A 20,743-nucleotide genomic window follows, 5' to 3' on the forward strand; every position below is an offset into this window, starting at 1 on the left:
GACCATCCCAGTCTCGGATTGTCCAGCCACAAATCTGGGATGATATTTATCCCCTCTCGGGGACTGGGAGTTCAGGGTTCTGAAGTGCTCCGTCCCCTTGGATACACAGGGACCTTCCGGGAGTTTTGCGATGCTTGGCATGAGCCAGCAATGCCCCCCAGGATTTAAGGGGTGTAGCTGTTTTAGTGTCCCTTGAGGACCTTTCTCCCACCGTGCACCCACCAGGCTCAGAGGGGCCTTGACCTCAGCCCCCGCTGTTGCAGCCAGGTACCATTTGGGGGGACCTGTTGATCCCATCCACCTCTTGCCAGCCCCAACAGAGGCCACCCCCCTCCTCAACCAAACCCTGTCCCTGCAAGAGAGGGACGAACCCCTACCCAAGGGGGTCTCATCCCCCCAACCCCACCCTGGCGGCCCACAGCACATCTCCAGCCCCATCTCTAGACCCCAACCTTCAGCCTTGCCCCTCTCCCAGAGGCTCTCGCTTCATCCCAAAGCGCCCCAAACCCCTTTCGGAGGATCCTAAACCTCTTGAGGACCCCCACTACCCCAACAGCCCCTCCTGGGGGATCAACAGCCCTTCCCCGGGGAAGGTCCCAGCTGGCTCTGCTGGGGCTCTCAAACCCCCCAGCCCCTCTGTGTGACCCCACGCGGGCCCCGGAGCCCCCCCAGCCCCTCCGGGGGTCGCGATTCACCCCGAGGGTCCCGGGCCCCATCCGGCCCCTTGGCCCCGCCCACACACGGGACCCCGCCCCAACCCCGCCCCTCGCACCCTCAGGCCACGCCTCTCATTCCATCCGCCAATCGCAGAGCTGCATCGGCCCCGGAGCCCCGCCCATTCACCGCACCCCTCACATATTCTGGTCACGCCCTCGTTCCTGTCCACCAATCGCGAGGCGGATTTCCCGAAGCCCCGCCCCCCCGCAGCGCCGCGCCGCGCGCACCGTGCGCACATCCGGCGCGCGGGGCGGGGGCCGGAAGCGGCGGGCGCGGCGGGGCTGGGCGGCGCCGGGAGCGGCGGAGCGGGAGCGGCGCGGGGTGAGCGGCACCGGCAGCGGGCACGGCCGGGCCTGAGGGTCTGGGGGGGGGGGCGGTGAGCGGGGACCGGCACCGGTAACGGCCAGGCCTGAGGATCTACGGGTGGGAGTGAGCGGTACCGGCACCGGGCACGGCCGGGTCTGAGCGTGGGGGTGAGCGGGGATCGGCACCGGGCACGGCCGGATCGCAGGGTGGGAGTGAGCGGGGCACGGTCGGGTCTGATCGCGGAGGTGAGCAGGGACTGGCACTAGGATACGGCCAGATCTGGGGGTGGCACCGGCGAGAGTGAGCGGGGACCGGGATCAGGACCGGGCACCGGGCGGGGGACACGGCCCAGCCCCGGCGGCAGCATCGGGGAGCGAAGGAACACTGCTCCCCTCGGGCCGGGAGGCGGGAGAAGCCCCGGCCCGGTTGAGATGCCCTAAACGCGGTGGTTTGGGGTTAATTCGGGCACAGAACTGCAAACACCCCCGCGGGGCTCCGTTACCGGGGGCTCGGTTACCGCGGGGCTCGGTTACCGAGGCTGCACCGACTCACCGGGACAGGCAGGGGTTGCCCGGTGGCTGATCCGGATTTTCCCCGGTTCGCCGCAGCCTGGAGCGAGGGTTTTTGTGCTGCACACCCCGGGTTCCGTCTCCATCTCCCCGGGGTGGTTCCCGTCCTCAGCCTGTTGCTGGTTCCTCCTCTGCGTTCTGCGGGTGGTTGGGATGGGATAAATGTGTGATTCCATTGGATTTCGTGATAGCGAAGTGGAAAAATAATAATTGCAGGGTTGTTTTGCACATCGGGTTCTGGAATTCCCCCAGACCTGTGCTGCAGATGCCTGAAAAAAAAAAAAAAACAGAAACCCGTGGCATCAAGACAGTGCTGTGTGTGCCTGTTCCCTTCCAGAGCCCATCCTTGCGTCCCTGGAATATTGCTGAGCTTTCTGAAAGCCAAAAATACCCCCTATTATTCATGCAGAAAGTTCAGCCAAGCGGCCCGTGCTGGAGCAGGGATGCTGAGCAGCTTCCATGCTCGGAATTTGTGATATGGAGCTCAGTGCTGCATCCAGTTTAGCTCAGATCCCACATCCTTGGTTACCTCCCTGGTGGATTCATCACCCTGACAGGGAAAGGAAGTGAGAGGAGTGTGGCAACTGAGGCTGGCAAGAGAAAAGCTCCTAATTCAGATAATTGTGCTGAAAAAGGAGCCTTTGCTCCAGTGCCAAGCTTTAACCCCCTCTTAACGTGTGAATAAAACACCAAATAACATTTTTAATGGCTTCAGGAGGATTTGTTGTATGGGAAAGCTGGAATAGGGGCCAGATGGATTTTTTTTTTTTTAAGCACTCTTGGTTTTCTAAATAAAGTGGATCTGAAATAGCAGGAGCAGCCAGCACGGGTTCTGGCGCAATGTCAGCAAGTATTGTTGGACTATAAACAGCTGAGATCTCTGTCCTGGCAGCTGCTGGGACCAGCAATAGCTGTCTTGTGTTCATGGCTGCTCCTGACCACTGGCTAAATTCAGCCATTTGACTCCTGCCTTGCTTCAAATAATTCCTGCCTTGACGAGCTGAACTGTTTAAAAAAGAAAAAAAAAATTCTTCGGGCTTTTGGCAGATAAAAATGTTGGAAATCATCTGGTAGCTGATCCCCTGAGATATTCCAGTGTCAGCTCAGAAATAAACTGTGGTATGTTCCTAATTTAGTTGTCCCATCTTTATTTCTTTTGCCTGTAGAAACAGGAAGTAGCTGATGCAAATTTCGTGGTGCTGACAGCAGTTTGTCGGGCTCGGTGTGAGCAGAAGCGTAGGTTTGACTTGCTATGGCTATAAAACCAGCATTTGTGTCTTCCAGAATGTCTAAGGAAAGCCTCAGGTTAATGTGCTGTCTCAGGCAAGCAAATAATTTCATTTTTGGTGGTTTTCTGAGAATTTGCTCACTCTGAGGTTGGGACAGGCCAGCTCCTCGAAGTTCCCAAACAGGAAGCTCCTTTTGCTGTGCTGTGCAGGGTTTGGGGTAACTGATATTTTTACCAATAAAATCCCTTCCTTTTATTGCTCTGCTCTGCTTGTGGCACAGTGTGTCCAGAGCTGTGTTCCCAGGCTGTGATGGGAATAAAGGGCAGTTGATAGATGAACAAATGTGCTGTGAAAAGGAATGGCCCCTCTGGCCGTGGGTGAAATGAGTGTTTGCTGCTTCCGCTCCACTGCTAATCAAAGTTCAATTGAATTTGGATTTAAATCCTGTGTTGTGGTCCTGGAAGGGAGAGCTGCATCTCCACCCTGTCAGAGAACTCCAACCCTGCACAGGGAGCTGGAAAAGTTTCCCTCATCCCTCTGGAGCACAGGGTGATGTGCAGAGCAAAAATGACTCCAGGATGGTCTGTAGAACAAAAATGACTCCTGGATGGTCTGTGTGTCTCCTCTCCCTCTTCAGAATAGGGAATTGAGATCTGATTGTTTGCACTGAGACTTGTGAAGTCAATTTGTCACTTTTTGTCGAATTATTTGACATTCAAACAGGCCGGTAGACAAAACACTGCCTAGTGCGCTGTGGGGTTGTTTTTATTTTCCTTGCTGAATGTTAATCTCTGGGTTGTGAACTCTGATTTAATTACAGCTCAATCTTTTTATTTCATTCGGTGTGGGTATCGAGGCAGCAGAAATAGCTGCATCCACAGGGCAAAGAGCACAGGGAGGGTGAGTCAAGAGGAGGGACTGATATCCAGGACTTCGGGTTGCCTGCACTTAGCTCTCATTTTGCTGCCAATTTACCGACTGACTTATCTTTTAAGTTGCCCTAATGCCACCCATTAAAAGGAAATTAAAATGAGTTCACCATCTGCCTGACAGCACCAGGTTTGCAGAGCTGGTATCGAGCACTGGGAGTTTATGGCTCAGGAAAAACAAGGAAGGACTTTGTCAAATGGCAGGAAGAGAGGAAGGAATGTGAATCCCAGGGAACGCTGTGATTTTTAGGACATAAATCCCACCCAGAGACGAGCGTGCTTTGCTGCTGGGGGTAGGAAGCAGCTTTTCCATCTGGACTTTGTGGTTGGTAATCCTGATCCGAGCTGCAGTTTGCCACTGGGTAATGGGGCTGATGAGATTAGAGCCTCGGCTGGAATGTGGTGGGGGGAGATCAACGGTGCAGAACCGCGGCTTTGTGTGCCCCGTGCCCTTCCCTGTGCCACATCCCTCTCTGGCATGGCACAGCTTCCATAACAGGTGTTTTTTTGGGGGGAAGAAGCCACACTTTGGCAGCGGGGGAGGCAGAGCCCGGCTCGCCTTGGCCGTGCTCCCAGGGGAGCTGCGGGTGCAGCAGGGAACGGAGGATCCTGCTCGGGGATTCTCATCACTCACAATTAAAGAAGCAGAGCTGCTCATTACTCTGATGACAGGAGTGGCTGCTGGGGAGTTTCAGCTTCTCTGGACTCTGGAGTTTGGGTTTTTTTGTGTTTGTCTGGAAGCCATCCAGTCGCTGCTGTCCAGTTTTGTGCACAGTCTGTCCTCTGGCTCTGTGGACAGAGGAGGAAACCACTTCTCTTCCTCTTGGAAAGGGGGGGTGGCCTCTCCCCTGCCCCCCACAGCAGAGCTGCCTCTCCTGATGCAAGCACGGGCACAAGAGGGGTGGAAAACGGCCTTGTTTGTCTTGTGACATCAGTGCTGGGCTCATGACTAATGCTGGATCTGCCCCACATCCTCTGGAAATGAGGTGAAAACGTGGACTTTGAAGCCGGGCTGAGAGGGCTTGTGAACAAAAGCAAAACTCGAGTGAGAACTTGAGGTTTCCTCTCAGAGGGGATCCAGTGTGAGTTCAGCTGAGTAAACCCTGCCTTCCTCCTTGAGCATTCTAGGGAATGCTTTGGGAAGGACCCCCTCCTCCAGGAAGGGCTTTGAGCTTCTTGCAGGCTGCAGCAACCACTTCACAAGGAAGCTGTGTCCAGGCCACCATCGTGATTCATGCTGTAAAATCTTCTGATGAGTGGTGATAAGATAAAAATGCCATTGGTGACTTTGCTGCTCTCTCCCTGCATTCCCTGGGCATTACTGTGCTGGGAGCATGACCTGTCTTGTTGCTTGGTGCAAAGCAGTAATTAATGGAAAGTTTATGTGACTTTTAAGACTTTTTCCAGATGAGATGCAGCAAATGGCTTGCGTGCCTGAGCCTCTTTCCTGTGCAGTGGCTGCAGAGGAGGCTCTGCAGAGCTGCAGAGGAAGAACAGGGGCGCGTTGTTGCAGAAGCAGCTCTGCCGCCTCAGCTCCTGCAGCTGCTCCCCTTGGCGTGTGCCAGGGTGGCTCAGGCTCTGTGCTGGAGTGATGCTGGGCTTACAGATGCCTCTGGGAGCAATTCAGGACTCCAGGAGGTCCTTCCAGATGCATTTGGAGATTCAAACCCGGTAGTTTTCACCTGGAGCATGTGAGCTCCCAGCAAAGCAGTTGAGCTGTGTGGTCACAGCTGGGACTTTGGCCAGGAGCTGACCGCAGTGAGAACCTGGGCAGACAACCTTTGTGTCACTGAGTGGTGTCACTGTGAGGTTAGAACGTGGAAGTTTTATGTCCTTACATATGTAAGGAGTACTTGAAATGAAATAGAAACTCTTAAGGAGCGAGTGTGGCAACAGCAAGAGGCTGTTGTGTAACCCAGCTGTCTTTGCTAATGTCAGGGTGCATTGCTGGCCAGGAATGATTCTCCTTGGACTGGTAGAGCTTGTAGCAGACAGCCATAAACCCTCAGTGGCATGTGAGGACGGAGGTAATTGTCTCCTGTGTGTGCAGGTTGTGGACAGCAGCAGACATGGAGAGGCTGGTGGAGCGGCTGGAGAAGGCTGTGGAGCGCCTGGAGACCGTGTGCCAAGGCCCTGGCATGTGTGGAGATGGCTCTGCCAAAGGTGAGGCCCAAAGTACCTGCCAGGGCAGTGCCAGCAGCTGTGCAGAGCTGGCACGGGGCACACGGGGAGAGCTGGGGAGGGAAGGGAAGGGAAGGGAAGGGAAGGGAAGGGAAGGGAAGGGAAGGGAAGGGAAGGGAAGGGAAGGGAAGGGAAGGGAAGGGAAGGGGAGCGAGGCCGGCAGCGGCTCCTGTGCAGGCGCGGGGGATGCGGTTCCTGCCCTGTGAAGATAAAAACTCTGTGGCTGCAGCATTTCCTCAGCTCTGGGCTGAGCTCCTGCAGGTGGGAGGTGCAGCCTGGGGCTGTGGCAGCCTGTGGGATGCTCCTGGTGATCCCTGTGCTCTGGTTTTTCTCCACAGGAGTGGCTCAGTACGTGCAGGCTTTTGATGCCCTTCTGGCCGGGCCGGTGGCCGAGTACACCAAGATCAGCAAAGAAGTCGGTGGGGATGTGCAGAAACACGTAAGGACTCCTGTTCTCCCTCTGCTCCTGAGGTTCTGCCTGTCCTTAGGGCTGGAAAGGCCAAGTTTGCTGTCAGAATCTGCATTCCTCTAGCACTGTATCCCAGGATCTTTATAATCCCTGAGGATTCAGAGCAGATGCCCAGATAACCTCCAGGTTGCCACCTACACACACAGGATGAATCAAACCTTGTCCTGGAAATCCTTAAGACCTTGGTGCAGGCCTCTAGGAGGCCTGAAAACTCCCCAGCCCTGAGCTGTGTCTCCCTGGTGAGGGTCCTCTGGGGATGGGTTTCTCCAGGAATGTGCTTTGAGGTCACTGTGGCTGGTTCCTCACAGATGGGATGATTTGTTCATGTGGCACAAGGGAATCTCGCTCATGTTTGTGTCTGTCCTTAGGCTGAGATGGTCCATGCAGGTTTGATGAGTGAGAGGGCTCTTCTGGTGGTGGCATCTCAGCATCAGCAGCCAGCAGAGGTGAGTGTGGGCAATCCCTGACCAGAAACCTTTGTCCTCAGGGTCAGGGGTGGCTGTGAGTGTTGGGGGAACCTGGGCTGTCACAGCTGGGCCAAAAGAGGAACTTGAGGAGGACTGGGGACACATGAACTGCTCTGGGTGCTCCCCAACATTGGGCAGAATCCTGGATGTTGGTTCTGGGAGCTGCAGAACTGCCATTTCCCAGTTGTTACAGCAACAACTGTGGAGCTGTCAGAGCAGCCTCGGGGTGTCAGCTCACAGCTTCTGTCTCCAGTTTCACCTGGCACCAGCTCTGCTCAATCAGTGTTCCCTGAGAACCTGCAGACAGCATCTTGTCTGAGCCAGGAGCCACCCTGGGATTTGTGTAGCTCCTGCTTTTCATCATGTGATGCCCAGAGACTTTGAGGCATCAAACTCCTCCAGGAGCAGAGCAGACACTTGTCTCTACTGAATGGCCTCTGAGTAATTGCTGGGCTTTTAGGATTGATTTGTCCTTAGCAGGTAATTTAACACTTTACCCTGGGCTGCTGCTTCTCAGCAGGATGTGTGGCTGAGAATCTGATCCTGAATGCATTGGCTTTTCCCTGCTGAGAACTGTTTTTCCAGAGCAACAGGATCCCACCTTGCTTTTCTTTGCAGTTATTATCTCAGTTGTGGCTTCTACTGTTACATTGTGGGAGCTGGATTTCTGTGCTCCTTTCCTATTCACTGCAAAATAGATCTGCATCTTTTTCCCCAAAATCAGCGTTGAAGGGTTGATTGTTATGTTTCACCAGGCTTGCTGGGATGCAGCTCTGTGCAGCCTCTAGCCTGAGAATCTGCTTCCAAATCCCACGGACACGTTATTTAAATAAAGGATTATGAACAAAGAACAGCCTTAATGTAGGGTAGCTTTTTGTGCAGGTTGTCTGGCAGGAGTCTAATTCTGGAGCAGCCAGTTTAAAATGCAAAATGTGTGAACTCTCAGTGCTTGTGCTGAAGAATTTCCCCATCCTGTGACTGGAATGTGCTGCTGGGCTGGAGCTTCTGAAAGTGTGGCCTGGCCAGCGGTGCTTGGGACCTCTCAGTTTTCATCTAAACAGAGGAAAGGGCAGCAAAAGCAGAAGCTGAGGCTTTGGAAAGCAAGTTTTGCCCAAATTTGTCTCTCTCTGCTGCCACCAGCAGGAGACTTTCCGATGCTAAAGGAAGGAAAAGTTGCCTCAGAGGCATCTCTGGAAACATGGAACTGGCTCTTGGCTGTGCTCTGACCCCAGAGCACTTCTGGCACTTCCAGTCAGCATTCCAAGGGAACAGCACACAGGAACACATTTTTACCATCCAGATACTAAAGGATCGACTTGAGAAATAACTGGAATCCTGAAGTCTGGCTTGATGGGGGTGACCTTTGAACTTAGTGGGACTCTGGTTGTGGGGCAGGCTGTTGGTGCCTTTCTGTGAGGGTTCATGGAGGAGAGGAAAAATTTAACAAACTGTGTTGGAACAAAAGAGCCCAGGAAAGGCAAATGCTATTTCTGTCCTCGTTACTAACAAGCTTTGTCAGTGTCTCCTGGATTGAACATGAGTCACAGTTCTTGGCGTTCTCCCACTGCGCCGATCCGATGGGAGCAATGACTTCAGCCCTGGAGGAGCTGGGCTGTGGGACCAAGCCTGCCTTGGAGAGGGCCAGGCCTGGACAGGAGCTGGAGCAGTCACTGGTGCCAGTTGGAATCTTGTTCTGATCACCATCACCTCAGCTGTGCAGCCATTCCAGCTAATTAATGTCCTTAATTGTTGCTGTCTCTCTGTGTCGTTGTGCAGAACGCGTTCTCAGAGCTGCTCAAACCCATCTCGGAGCAGATCCAGGCTGTGCAGAATTTCAGGGAGAAGAACCGTGGTAGCAAACTGTTCAATCACTTATCAGCAGTCAGTGAGAGCATTCCAGCCCTGGGCTGGGTGGCCATGGTAAGGACTCCAGTGGGAAGGGATTTTCTTTGGGCTGCTGGGGAGAGTCTGGCTCCCTGCTGGGCTGCTCTGTGCCAACGTGTTCTTTCTGCTCTAGGCTCCAAAGCCTGGTCCTTATGTGAAGGAAATGACTGATGCTGCCATGTTTTACACCAACAGGATCCTCAAGGAGTACAAGGACGTGTAAGTTCACCTTTTCTCTTTGGATGCTGTTGAACTTGGCCAGCTGGGTGTGCAGGGGCTGCTCCAGGGTCTGACCACAGCTGCTTTCCTCAGCCTTTTAATTCCTCCTTCTCTGATCTCTTTGTGTTCTCAGAGATAAAAAACAAGTGGACTGGGTGAAAGCTTATCTGAGCATCTGGACAGAGCTGCAGGCCTACATCAAAGAGTACCACACCACAGGGCTGACCTGGAGCAAAACAGTGAGTGCTGCCTCTGGCAGGGAGCTTGGGGCGAGCCTGGCGCGGTCACCGAGGCACAGACAGAGCTGGTGTGAGCACCTTTCCTCTTCCCTCTTTTTCCAGGGTCCTGTAGCCACAGCAGGGGCTAAAGCACCACCTCCTCCCCCAGCTGGGGTTGCACCCCCACCTCCAGGGCCTCCCCCTCCTCCTGCCCCCGTGAGCTCCAGCACAGACGACTCAGCCTCGCGCTCGGCGCTCTTCGCCCAGATCAACCGGGGAGAAGGGATCACCTCGGGTACGTGAGGGGCACAGGGAGGGAGGGAACTGCTCTGCTGCTGCTCCTCCTGCTGCTGCTCCTTGTTTTCCTGCTGTCCTTCCATGCACCTGCTTAAAAAGTCCATAAAAACCCATCTGGTCCCAGTCTGGGGCTGGAAGCCAGGGGCAGCGCTTTGCCAGGACAAAGCGAGCACTCCTGGGGGAGAACTGTCACCCTCATGAACCTCTGGCTGTAAATACCAACACTTTTCCTTTTTTTGTGCTACCTGGTGAGCACATCAGGACATGAGGTGCAGGTTTTTTTTCCAGCTGCAGAATGGAAGAAAAGCTGGCATGTTCTGGTTCTGTGGTTCACGTTGTGTTCTTGTCAATATTGCACCAGCATTTCCTGCTTCCTCCTCCCCTTCCTGCCACTCACACTTGGGCTCGACTTAGCCCCAGTTTCAGGAGTTTATTTGTGTTGTGACAAGAGTTATCTTGGTTGGTGTAACCACTGATGTCTCGAGTTTGTGGAGCTGCATTCCTGGAGGGGAGCTGGGGCTCAGCTTTGCCTTCTCTTGCAGGCTTAAGGCACGTCTCAGATGACATGAAAACCCACAAGAATCCAGCCCTGAAGAACCAAGGGGGCCCCGTGAGAAGCGGCCCCAAACCTTTCACTGCTCCCAAACCAGCCTGTAATGCAAATCCCTCCCCAAAGGCACCTCCATTGCTAGAATTAGAAGGCAAAAAGTGGAGAGTGGTGAGTGCCTGGTGCTGGCAGGAGTGGGTTGGAGGGATGGGAGCTTTGGAGAAGCAAAGGGGGCTCTTCTGGAGACCTTTCTCCTAAGAGGCACAAGCCTGAAGGCACCTGTCTGTTTTTAAAGGGATTTTTATGGATTAATTGCTCTGCATTCAGAAAATGAAGTGTGTTTCCCCTGCCTTTTCAGGAAAACCAGGAGAATGCCACTAACCTGGTCATCAGTGACACAGAGTTGAAGCAGGTAGCATATGTGTTCAAGTGCACAAACAGTACACTCCAAATCAAAGGCAAGATCAACTCCATCACCCTCGGTGAGTGGGGAGAGCCCTGAAAGCTGCCTCTGCCTGCTGCTGTGTGTGCAGGAGCTGAAGCCTCCAAAATCTTTGTGCCCTGATCTGCTTTTCTTTGCAGATAACTGCAAGAAGCTGGGGCTGGTGTTTGATGACGTGGTGGGCATTGTAGAGATCATCAACAGCAGGGATGTCAAAGTTCAGGTGAGTGACCTGTTCTGTCTCCTGGCTCTGGAGCAGTTGTATTTCTAGACCGGGAATGTGCAGCTATGGAGAATATCCATGAAATATCATCTATCCCTTGGGAAAGGGCTGAAATTTGTGTCTTTGAGTTGTTTCAGGGCTCAGGGTAAGAGCTGAGGCTCTGTGAGGTTTGATTTTGGCTGCCAAAGCAGGAGGCCAGCAGTAGGATTTATTCCAGTTCACTTTGGGCATCTGATTTGACATGGTCAGTTTGCCTAGTGCCAGCTCAAGTCTTGTTCTGAAGAGATCAGCACAAAAAATTGCAAACAAAAACTTTGGATTTTTGCTAAAGTCGGGAATATTTGAATCCTGTGTGATTGTCATGGGGAGAGCTTGCAGTCAAACCTCCTGCCTTGAAAGAAAACACACCAAAAAACGCTGTGGTTGTCCTGTTTAACCTAATTCTGCTCTGGCCCTGCCAGGTCATGGGTAAAGTGCCAACAATTTCCATCAACAAGACAGATGGGTGCCACGTGTACCTGAGCAAGAGCTCCCTCGACTGCGAGATCGTCAGTGCCAAGTCCTCGGAGATGAACGTCCTCATCCCCACCGAGGGGGGGGACTTTGTAAGTGCTGCTTTGGGATGCAGGATGCTGGAGCTGGGATTTGAGCCCTGCAGGAAGTGTTGGTTACAGTGGGGGATGGTTTGTAGAGTTTGGAGGTTGTGAATGATGATCTGATTTAAAAAAGAAAAAAAACAGGAAAAAATATCTTTACATAAGGTTTGTGAGATCTGCTCCTTCCTCAGGATCTCTTGGGGGCAGAGCAGGCACCAGTGGTGGTACAGGAGGTAACAGCACAAAGATGAGACAAGAAATGCCTGAAGCAGTGGGAATGCTTACTGATCTGAGTCATAAACTGATTTTTGACTACAGATTTCTGTTTTTCCCCTCCAGACTGAATTCCCTGTCCCAGAACAGTTCAAGACAGTGTGGAACGGTCAGAAGTTGGTTACCACTGTGACAGAAATTGCTGGCTAAGCTGAAAAGCTCCAAGGTTCATGCCCTCCCCTGGCCCTGCTGTGGGACAAATCTGCTTTCAGATGATTCTCTTAGATTTCTTGTACCTTTCTGCTCTCAAACTGCTTCTCTTCTACCCGAGAGACACAGCTGCCTGCCATCACTGAGATTCCTCTGCCTGGGGCTCAGTGATTGTCCACCTCTCTCAGCAGGAAGGTTTATTTTTCTCTCCCCTTGTCCCATCTAACTGCACCAATCGATCAGAGTCTCGGTGAACTTCACAGCCAGTCTTGGCAGTTGGCTTTCAGAGTGTTGTTTTTGTAATTGCCTTTAAGCAAAACTGTTCATGTGAGAGGAATATTGTTCCCTTTTTAACGAGTGACGGTGTCTGTCGGAGGCCACAGTACCCAGCTCCTCGGGCAGATGTCTTGGCAAGGTCCTGGAAGCTCTCTGGAGCAGTTGGTGGCATCACAGGACATGGGAACGGTTTTTGTCGGACCAAAGGCTGAGGACCTGGGCCAATTCCACCCTGATTTCTCTTCCATCATTCCCACTAGCTCAGTGCATTCCTGATTGTGCCATGACAGGAGGCTTTCATTCCCCAGTGCCACAGGAAGGCTGCAGTGGTGTCACCACGGCCACCCAGCAGCCTGGAGCTGAGCACCTCTCATTCCATGAGCCCTCCACCTTCACAAGAGAACCTTTGCCCCAGGGCTTCCTTCTTGGAGCAGCTGAACTCAGGTTCAGTCTCCCAGGATGGTTCTTCTGAACCTGTGTCCTTCCCCAGAGGAAGGGCTCCTCCATTCCAGGTCAGTAGTGCAGAGTTGTAAATACCCGAGTTGGATCAAGTCGGTTCATCACTCTCTCTCTTCTTCCTCATCTGCAATCAGCCCCCACTGAATCCTCCCCTTTTTTTCCCCCTTGTTGCTTGGCTCTTTATTTTGGTGGAAGCTCATAGCCTCTGTTCCAGGGCCCTGGAGCAGAGTGATGGATCACACAGTACTGTACTGACCCATAAAGGGAGCTGCACGTGCTTTGACCTTCATTTTTCCAACGCCTCGGGTGGCATAAGCATATCTTAAATGCATTTCTTCTGTAAAGTGTCAATGTTCTTTTTCTCTAGTACAAAACTTACAAAAAAAAAAAAAAAAAGAAAAATTATGCAATTTTTTTTTTTTATTTTGAAACTGTCCTGTGACTTGTACTTGTCTTCTCCTGAGGCTTGTGAAAAAACCTTTCTTATGTACTTAAGATTATACAGAAGATAGAATAAAGTTAATGCCAACTTGCTCATTACTGTGGCTCTTGTCTCTTCTTGGGGGCACATGGGAACTCAGGCAGGACAAGGTGCCCCTCTCTGCCTGACCCTGCTTTGATTCCTTTGAATATTTGCCCAGATTTCCTCAGCTCCCCTGCAAACACAGTCAGTAGGTGTCCAAGCTTTTTTTTTTTTTTTTTTAGTTGGTTAGATGGAAAGTTTTTTATTGATTGCAGTTGTACAAAAGAGCACAAACCAAGCCATTAGTTGAAAACTGTTCAAGCTGTTAAAACTGAAGCTGAATTCCAAACCCTCTTTTTTTTCCCAGAAACCCCTAAATTTGGCCTTTTCCCCCCCCATCTTGAAGGATGGGCTGGAACATGAACCATGAGTTTTGCTGATCCCTGCACTAGTGAGTTGGGTTAATACTGCCAGTGTGTCCTGCAGGAACAGGGGATGGAGAACAAACCTCTGCCACAGCTTTGCCCTCACCCAGGGCCCAGCTCAGCCACAGCTCTGAGAACTGAGGTGGATTCACCAGGCCCTGTGCAGGCTGGAGTGTGTCAGAGTCAGAGCAAAGCTCTGCCCAGATGGGAGTGGAATTACATCCTGGCAAACCCTGCTGTGCTAAACCCCCTTTCTTGTTCCCCTTCCCCAAATCCCTGCAGGTTTGGATGCACCGAGTGCTGTTGCACAGTGGCTGGTGTTAGTTACAGTGACAAACCCTGCCCAGTGCTCCCAGAGCAGCTTCACTGCAGGAAGGGGAGGATGCTGCTGTCAAACCACTCTTCTGAGAAGTGCAGGTGATCCCCCTTCACCCCCAGGAACACCAACTTCCCTGCTTTGTCCATCTCCTGCAGCCCCAGGCGATCCTGCAGGGAGAAGGGGGAGATTCCACCTTTGCTCCTCTCCTCATGGAGGGGGAAAAGGGATTCCAGGGGACTCCTGCAGCAAGGCTTTAACAGGAGCAGAGCTCATGAAACACTGAGGGGGATCCTGAGCCAGGCTGGAACCACCAGGGTCATTCCCTGAGTTTCACCAATGCCAAGAGTGGCTGGAGGGAAATATCCCCCCAAACAAAGAGCTCCACAGGAGTGACAAGAGCAGAGTTGTGGGGCCCCAGGGACAGTAAAGAGGGGACACAACAGAAGCCCTCACCCCTCAGAACTCACCTCCTTGTACAGTGAGGTCTCCTGCAGTGGGATGGTCTCCTTGGCTTGGCCACTTTTGTAAAACCCAAACCACTGCACAAAAATGGATAAAAAGGAAGGAACAGCTGCTGAAGGGCTCCCAGGAGCCAAGCAGGCTTCCAGCAGGAGGCAGGGCAGTGTCAGGCCTGTGTTTGTGCCCAGCCTCACCCTATGCAACCTCCAGTTCTGCCACCAAAGGACAAACCAGAGACAAGGAAGCCCCAAAAGCTGCCCTGGCTTCCTCACCTCAGAGATTGGAGGATCCACCATGGTATCGTTGAGGAATTTCACCATCACAAACTTTTTCAGAGCCATGAGGTTTTTCTTGTAGGTCTCATTGATGCCCTGAATGGAAGTAAGAGAACAAAATGCAAACCACTGGAGAGCCCAGAGAGAGGGAAAGTGCCTGCTCTTCAACCTGAACCTTCACAGGCTCTCGTGCTCACTGTCCTTACCCTCTCCTGATTGATGTCAGCCAGGAAGATGCTGTTTTTCCTGTACTCCTCCTCCTTCAGAGGGTCGTGCCAATACTCTGCTTGCACCAAGCTGGAGAGGGGAGGAACCAAGGCTCAGCCTGGAATGCCAGAGCTGCTCCCATGGCCTGGCCTGGGGGATGTACTCACTGCTCCTGCACAGCCTTTGTGTAGGCTCCCAGATCCAGGGTTTTTCGGATCCAATCACAGAGGTGGGAGCTCTCCCCAGGACAGCGTGGGAAGCCGTACACCCCTGGGGCAGGGACACAGCTCAGTCAGCCACACTTCATCCCTCCTTCATCCCTCCTGCTGTGCAAGAACCACTTCTTGCAGAGCAGGAGCAACAGTTACCCAGGCAGCTTTTAGCCCTGCAAGCTCCTCAGGCAGCCCTCCTGCCCCAGGAGCTGTGGCAGAGATAAAGGATGGGGAGTGCTGGGTGCTCCCTACAAATCTTCCCTCTCCACTACAAAGAAACATGCTGCTGGAATTCTCAGGGGAGAGTATTTGAAATTCATTGCCAGCCACTCTTAACTCCACACCTCCTTAATTCCATTTCACATCTCTCTTTCCTTGGGGCTTTGTCCTTCTAGATGCTGATTGTAAAATACCCTCGTGACCAGAAGGGTGTTTCACAAATCTGTAGGAATTTCCCAGAGAATAACTCATGCCAAGTGCTCCCAAGGTGTGTAAGAATCTCACCCAGGCAGTGAAACCAGGTACTGACAGAGATCCCTTTTCACTGCCAGTTAAGCAAGATCAAGATAATGAAATCAGCAAACACTAATTGGGCCAAACAGATCACCAGCTCCAGACAAGAACAAAAGGACAATTTAACCCATAAGAAAGTGATCAGAGTTTAGGAGAGCCCCAAAAGGTGCCCAGGAGGTGTGAGAGCTGCAGGGGACACTACCTTGGTGCTGTCCCCCGATGGAGATCAGGTTGAGCATGGGAGGAGCAGGGCACCTCTGGGCCACAGCCCTCCTGTGGGGGAAGAGGAAAGAGCTGAGCAAAGCATGGCCAGGCCACAGGTGCAGGTTCTGCGTGGGTTTGGCCACTTGTGTCACATTTGCCAAGGGATTTAACCCTGCCTGGAAGAGCAGGGCTGCAGGAAAACACAAGCTGCCCCCTTTGGAGCACTGCTGCCTTTAGGAATTTAGCAGTTTGTGTCTGCTGAGCACTTCTGAAGGGTCTTAAATGAGGATGTGAGTCCCTGGAGCTGGGGCAGGAGCACAGACTTACAGGAATTGGCCTCCCTGGGAGAAGCCCATGGCGTTGTAGCCTCCCTGCAGGTGAGGGTCCGTGGCCAGCTGGCTGCACACCTCCCTCACCTGATCGTTGACATTCATGAAGAAGCTGTTCTCCACATCCTGAGGGATCAGATTAGGATGGATCATTTGTACCTTTGCCGTGCTGGTGTTGTTTTAAGCTCTGCATACAGATCACTGACTTTTGTGGTTTTGAAAGAGGACCTGAGCTTTTACAGGAACAGAAGTGAAATTCCAGTTCTGAGACTTCCCTTTACCACGTCCTGCTCTGGTTGGCAAAACTGTCTCATATGGCACAGTGACATTTCCTCAAACTTCTTCACAACTTGAATCTCTTCAGATTTTGTTCATATATATACATATATAAAAATTAAAACTCAAATCTCTCCAGAACCCAGAAAACCACCTACACTCCACACTGTCCTGAGAAATTATTTAAAGCAATTCCATAGGACTACAAAAAACTGTTAAAAACCATGAAGGTGCAGAAGTGTGTAATTTATTACACTGAAGTAAATAAATGTTTGCAAATCAAGAAGCATGGCCAGGGATAAGGCTCTGCCTCAGCACAGCACCCATCCCACGTATTACCTGCAGTGGTTAGAGTGTGCTAATCACTGGATTTGCATATTAATCCAATTTAGGTCAGGGATTTGTTTTCCCCCAGTGCTTTTCTGCAGGTATTAGCTGGACTTTATCGGGTTTTACCTGCCAAAACTGTTTACCTCACTGAGGAGAGAAAATTAGCAGGGAAAGCACAGCAGGAATCTTTGTGGAATCCTGTTAAAACCACGGACTGCAGTAACTTCAGCCCCACCCCTGCACGCAGACACCCGAGTGACATCCGGCTTACCTGGATCATGTTGCTCCCAATCTTGAGCGACAGGACGTAAATCCCCGGGATTTTTTTCTCCACCAGTTTTTGGATGTAGCCCATGCTCATCGGATTGCAGCAGCTGTCTCCTGCCAGAGAGAACACCGGGATGCATCACCACGCCACGGCCCCGGCCCTCACCTCACCTCCACAAAAACACCACGGGACCGGGAGTTACCGGCCGAGGAGGGTCAGCACCTCCCGGCCCCGCGGATAGCGGCGGTCCGGAGGAGGGGGACACCGGAGCGAGCGCCCCTCGGTCCTGCTCGGCCCCCAGCCAAGCCCCGCCGCCCCCGCGGGCGCTGGCGGAGGGTCCCGGCTCACCCATGCCGTGCCAGATCACCAGGGGCGTGACGGCGGCCGCGGAGCCCAGGCACAGCCCCAGCAGCGCCAGCACCGGCACCGCCACCCTGAGCGCCGCCATCTTGTTCCGTCACATGACCCGCCGGCGGCAACGGGAGGGGCGGGGCCGGGGGGGGGAACCAGATCGGGGGCGTGGTTTCCGTGGGGGCGTGGCCTAACAGCGGGGCCCTCCCCTCTGGGGTCGCAGGTTCGAGCCCCGCCGTTCCCGATCCCACCCAGAAATCCCAAATCCTGCGGCAATCCCGCTCCCCGCCCCAGGAAATCCACGAGGCCGCTGCCTGCGTGTTGTCCACGTGGCACTGCATCCTCTCTGCCCTGCCGGGCGTTGGGCATGGGCTGGGGCACATCCTGGCTGATTTCCCCCTGCAGAGGCGGGTGCTTGGCACAGCAGCCGTCAGGAAATTCTTCTCAGCACCGACTAAGGATAAGCCTTCATTTGCCACCCAACCTTTCCAACACACTTGCGTGGCCTGTTGTAAAGCATTTCCCATTTCCTCCCAAGGGAAGCTGCTCCCAGCCACCTTCCTGGTGGCCGTGCCGTGCCTTGGCTGCAGTCCCACAGTCATTGTGGCCCTTCTCATGCTGGCCTTGACAATAATCAGCATGCCAGGCGCAGGCATCGGTATCAACCACGTGGATATTGCACATTTGTGCCTTCCCTGGCTCTGCATCCTTCCCTTTCCCAGTCCCACAAGGCCTCTGCAATTCCTGCTCTCCCTTTTTCTTCTGTAGCTGCTGGTATTGGAAATTGAGGGGTGAAATAAAGGCTTAAAATCCTCCCCACTCTTGCAGGGACTATCCTAATGTTTCTCAGCACTCCAGGCAGTATTCCTGCACTGAGGGAAGAGACAGGAAGCACCCACTCCTCTCCCTCCTGGTGACAGTTTCCTCCCTGCCTCACTCAGGAAATCTTTGCTCTCTCTCTCTCTCCCCAGATCCTGCTGGGAATCACAAATACCTTTGGCATAGTGGCAAGGATTATTGCTCCCACTGCAGCTGGACTTCTCATCAGCCAGGTAACTTGGGGCCAGACAGAAACCAACAGCACATCCCTGGATAAAAAACAAACCTGCTCTCAGCAATGGATTCTTTTCTTTGCACTGAGTCAAAACTGACACCAAGCCCACCCCCTCTCCCAAAGAAAATGTGTTGTAGCACCTGGCAAACCGGAGCTCTGGACTATTTTGGGGACAGGGATGACTCAAAGCAGGAAGAGCTCCACATGGGACCCATCTGGATGCATTTGGAGATGGGGAGAGGGTCGAGGGAGTGGGTGAGTGAGAAGCTCTGTGCCAGGCAGGAAAAGTGTCCTGAATTCAGCAGAGAAATGCCAAGGTAGGAAATGTCTCTCCAAAAAGACAGAGTCTGACAATTCTTCCCTGTCAGGGTGGGCAGACCCTGGCACAGGGTGCCCAGAGCAGCTGTGGCTGCCCCTGGATCCCTGGCAGTGTCCAAGGCCAGGTTGGACAGGGCTTGGAGCAGCCTGGGACAGTGGAAGGTGTCCCTGCCATGGCTGGGGTGGAACAGGATGAGCTTTCAGGTCCCTTCCAACACAAACCACTCCATGATTCTCTGATTCTTCGTGTCTGGAGTTGAGCAAAGCTCTTCTGCTGCTGGCAGGAGTCAGGAGCAGAGGATGGATGAGCTGATGCCATCAAGTGGCAGCAGTGGGATGGTCACTACATGGAGATAAAGGGAAAGGTGACACCACTGAACTCTGCTCTTGTCCCTCAGGATCCCCAGAGTGGCTGGGGCAGCTCCTTCTCCCTCTCTGCAGCCCTTCAGCCTCTTTGCCTGGCCTGGACCCAGCCTTTGGACTGTCCATCCAGGACTGGGCAAAGGAGGGCCCTGCTGTGGAGAGAGAGCCACGGGCTTGGGAGGGGGCACAGGGGGATGGGCAGCACCTTCAGCCACCTCTGTCCAGATCCAGGTCCCAACCTGCTCCCCTTGGCACCCAGTGGCTGCAGTGCCCTGAGCCCGTGGGGAAGGAGGAGCCCTGCAGCATGGACAGATCCCAAACGGGATCCATGGATTGCTGAAGCTGGAAGCCAGCCCAGCCTGCAGCTATTTCCAGCAAAGCTTGTTCTGGGATGAAGTAAATCCATAATGAAGCAGCAATGTTACTTTTTAACCAGAGGCTTTTCACACCCTCTGCAAGGAGACTCCTGAGGCTTTTTTCCTCTCCTTAATGAGACAAGCTGATTATTCATTTAGCCTTCATCCCCGCTTAGAAGCAACTGAGGCAAAAAATAATTGATGGCATTACAGAGGTCGGGCTGGCAGCCCTGAGCAGGGCTCTGGGGAGGCAGGGAAAGGGATAAAGAGGGAGAGCCTTGAGCTGCTGCCATTCTTGCTGAGAGCCTCTTTGAAGGCATTTTCTGCTCAGGATGTGGCCACTGAAGAGAAGTTTAGACTCCAAAGTGGTGTGAGTTTGGGCTGCCCCCTTCCCAGAGAAGCTGGGGAGTTCTGCTCCCCCCTGAGTGCAGCAGGGAGTGAATGGGCTGCCATCCTCCCCAAGGGTACCAAAAGAGGATCCAGATCCCAGACAGAGCTCCTGAAACCCTTTCCTCAAAGAGTGAAGTGAAACTGGATTGTGTTCCCAGGTCTGGTTCAAGGGGTTTGGGGCTCTGAGGGTGTGAGAGGCTCTGATAACTACACTGAGAGCAGCTCCAACATCTGGTACAGCATCTCCCACCAAAGCAGCTGCTGGGGATTTTGGTTTGGGTAAGAACAGCCAATGAATTATTTATTAATCATAAGGATTTTGATACAGTACAATTTGTAATCCCTTTTAACTGCTTTTTGATATAGTATAATCTGTCAGCTTTTGTATGTACCACATAGCTAATGTAAATAGTAATGTGATAAATATATTATAGCTTAGGCCTTTGAATAATATTAAAATAGGGACTGTGTAATATTAAATGCTTTCACTTTTGTAACTAACTGACAATAGTGAAATTGCTAATGTTGATCAAAAGTAGTTGAAAAAATGGCTGTATGATAACATTGAAAAGAACCAGACAAATAACACTGAAGAATCCACCACTGGCCCTCAATTATCAATAACAATCAAATCACAGAGCAGGTGGCCTTGTGAGGAAATAAAAGACTCCCAAATCACATCTGCATTGTGGCATGCACTCTAAGATGAGGTCAAGGGTCGAACTAAGATAAAGAATATTCAGAGCATGTAAACTTAAAGGAATGTTTGAATATATAGAATATTCATTAACATGCAATGCAATGAGAGAATATATAAGAAGAGTTATTATAGTTAATGGTGTGCTTTTGGAAGTTTACCAAAGCACCCCAGCGCTCGAAACTGTCCCTTTTATCTCTTATTAAATTTCTAAAAATCTTAAAGAGTGAGCTTTGTTTCTCACACATGAAAATTCGTTCCCAGTATAGAAACTGGGGTCTGGCATCAACCAAAGGATGGTGAACACGTTCACTGGACATCGCACGTTTGGGTTGGTTATTCCTCTCTCAGTTAATTGTCATTACTACTAATACTTACCGTCACTACCGTACATGCCTTTGTTTTCAATTACGAGCATTAATTAACGCAGGGAGCCATGACAGACGCGCGGTTGCCACGGCAACGCCGCCCTCCGCCCGCCAG

The 20,743-nt window shown here is 52.4% G+C and overlaps 2 protein-coding genes across 5 annotated transcripts; one reads left to right on the forward strand and one right to left on the reverse strand.

Annotated features, from left to right (window-relative positions):
- The first annotated feature begins 983 nt into the window (after nucleotides 1–983).
- On the forward strand, nucleotides 984–12,991 carry CAP1 (cyclase associated actin cytoskeleton regulatory protein 1). The gene is made up of 13 exons (XM_014885569.2): nucleotides 984–1,038; nucleotides 5,801–5,913; nucleotides 6,270–6,370; nucleotides 6,769–6,846; nucleotides 8,644–8,787; nucleotides 8,885–8,970; nucleotides 9,104–9,209; nucleotides 9,312–9,483; nucleotides 10,028–10,203; nucleotides 10,391–10,514; nucleotides 10,615–10,697; nucleotides 11,159–11,302; nucleotides 11,633–12,991. Exons 2-13 carry the CDS (start codon nucleotides 5,820–5,822, stop codon nucleotides 11,714–11,716), a joined length of 1,392 nt encoding a protein of 463 aa, XP_014741055.2. The 5' UTR covers nucleotides 984–1,038; nucleotides 5,801–5,819; the 3' UTR covers nucleotides 11,717–12,991.
- On the reverse strand, nucleotides 12,854–20,728 carry PPT1 (palmitoyl-protein thioesterase 1). Of its 4 annotated transcripts, none has more exons than XM_088178200.1 (10): nucleotides 20,639–20,728; nucleotides 18,077–18,170; nucleotides 16,735–16,844; nucleotides 15,856–15,983; nucleotides 15,527–15,597; nucleotides 14,767–14,869; nucleotides 14,599–14,689; nucleotides 14,337–14,488; nucleotides 14,126–14,306; nucleotides 12,854–13,825 (listed from the first exon to the last, which is right to left on the reverse strand). In XM_088178200.1, exons 3-10 carry the CDS (start codon nucleotides 16,822–16,824, stop codon nucleotides 13,703–13,705), a joined length of 939 nt encoding a protein of 312 aa, XP_088034326.1. In that variant the 5' UTR covers nucleotides 16,825–16,844; nucleotides 18,077–18,170; nucleotides 20,639–20,728; the 3' UTR covers nucleotides 12,854–13,702. The 4 variants fall into 4 exon arrangements, with proteins under 4 accessions (XP_088034326.1, XP_088034328.1, XP_014741067.2 ...); XM_088178202.1 differs by having other exon boundaries at nucleotides 14,126–14,197; nucleotides 14,390–14,488; nucleotides 20,639–20,711; XM_014885581.2 differs by lacking the exons at nucleotides 18,077–18,170; nucleotides 20,639–20,728 and adding an exon at nucleotides 17,080–17,226 and having other exon boundaries at nucleotides 14,126–14,197; nucleotides 14,390–14,488.
- Nucleotides 20,729–20,743: the final 15 nt, after the last annotated feature.

This window comes from Sturnus vulgaris, chromosome 24 (assembly GCF_052056855.1).
Source record: "Sturnus vulgaris isolate bStuVul1 chromosome 24, bStuVul1.hap1, whole genome shotgun sequence".
Classification (NCBI taxonomy): domain Eukaryota; kingdom Metazoa; phylum Chordata; class Aves; order Passeriformes; family Sturnidae; genus Sturnus; species Sturnus vulgaris.

Bases quoted from the DNA above. Each gene is read 5' to 3' on its own strand.
- CAP1 (XM_014885569.2), top strand. From the start codon at position 5,820: ATGGAGAGGCTGGTGGAGCGGCTGGAGAAGGCTGTGGAGCGCCTGGAG. The intron at 6,847-8,643 runs GTGAGTGTGGGC...GTCGTTGTGCAG, and splicing joins AGCATCAGCAGCCAGCAGAG to AACGCGTTCTCAGAGCTGCT. The intron at 10,204-10,390 runs GTGAGTGCCTGG...CTGCCTTTTCAG, and splicing joins AAGGCAAAAAGTGGAGAGTG to GAAAACCAGGAGAATGCCAC.
- PPT1 (XM_088178199.1), bottom strand. From the start codon at position 17,179: ATGGCGGCGCTCAGGGTGGCGGTGCCGGTGCTGGCGCTGCTGGGGCTG. The intron at 14,690-14,766 runs GTGAGTACATCC...TCCCCTCTCCAG, and splicing joins ACAAAGGCTGTGCAGGAGCA to CTTGGTGCAAGCAGAGTATT. The intron at 14,307-14,336 runs GTGGCAGAACTG...GCATAGGGTGAG, and splicing joins TGTCTCTGGTTTGTCCTTTG to GCTGGGCACAAACACAGGCC.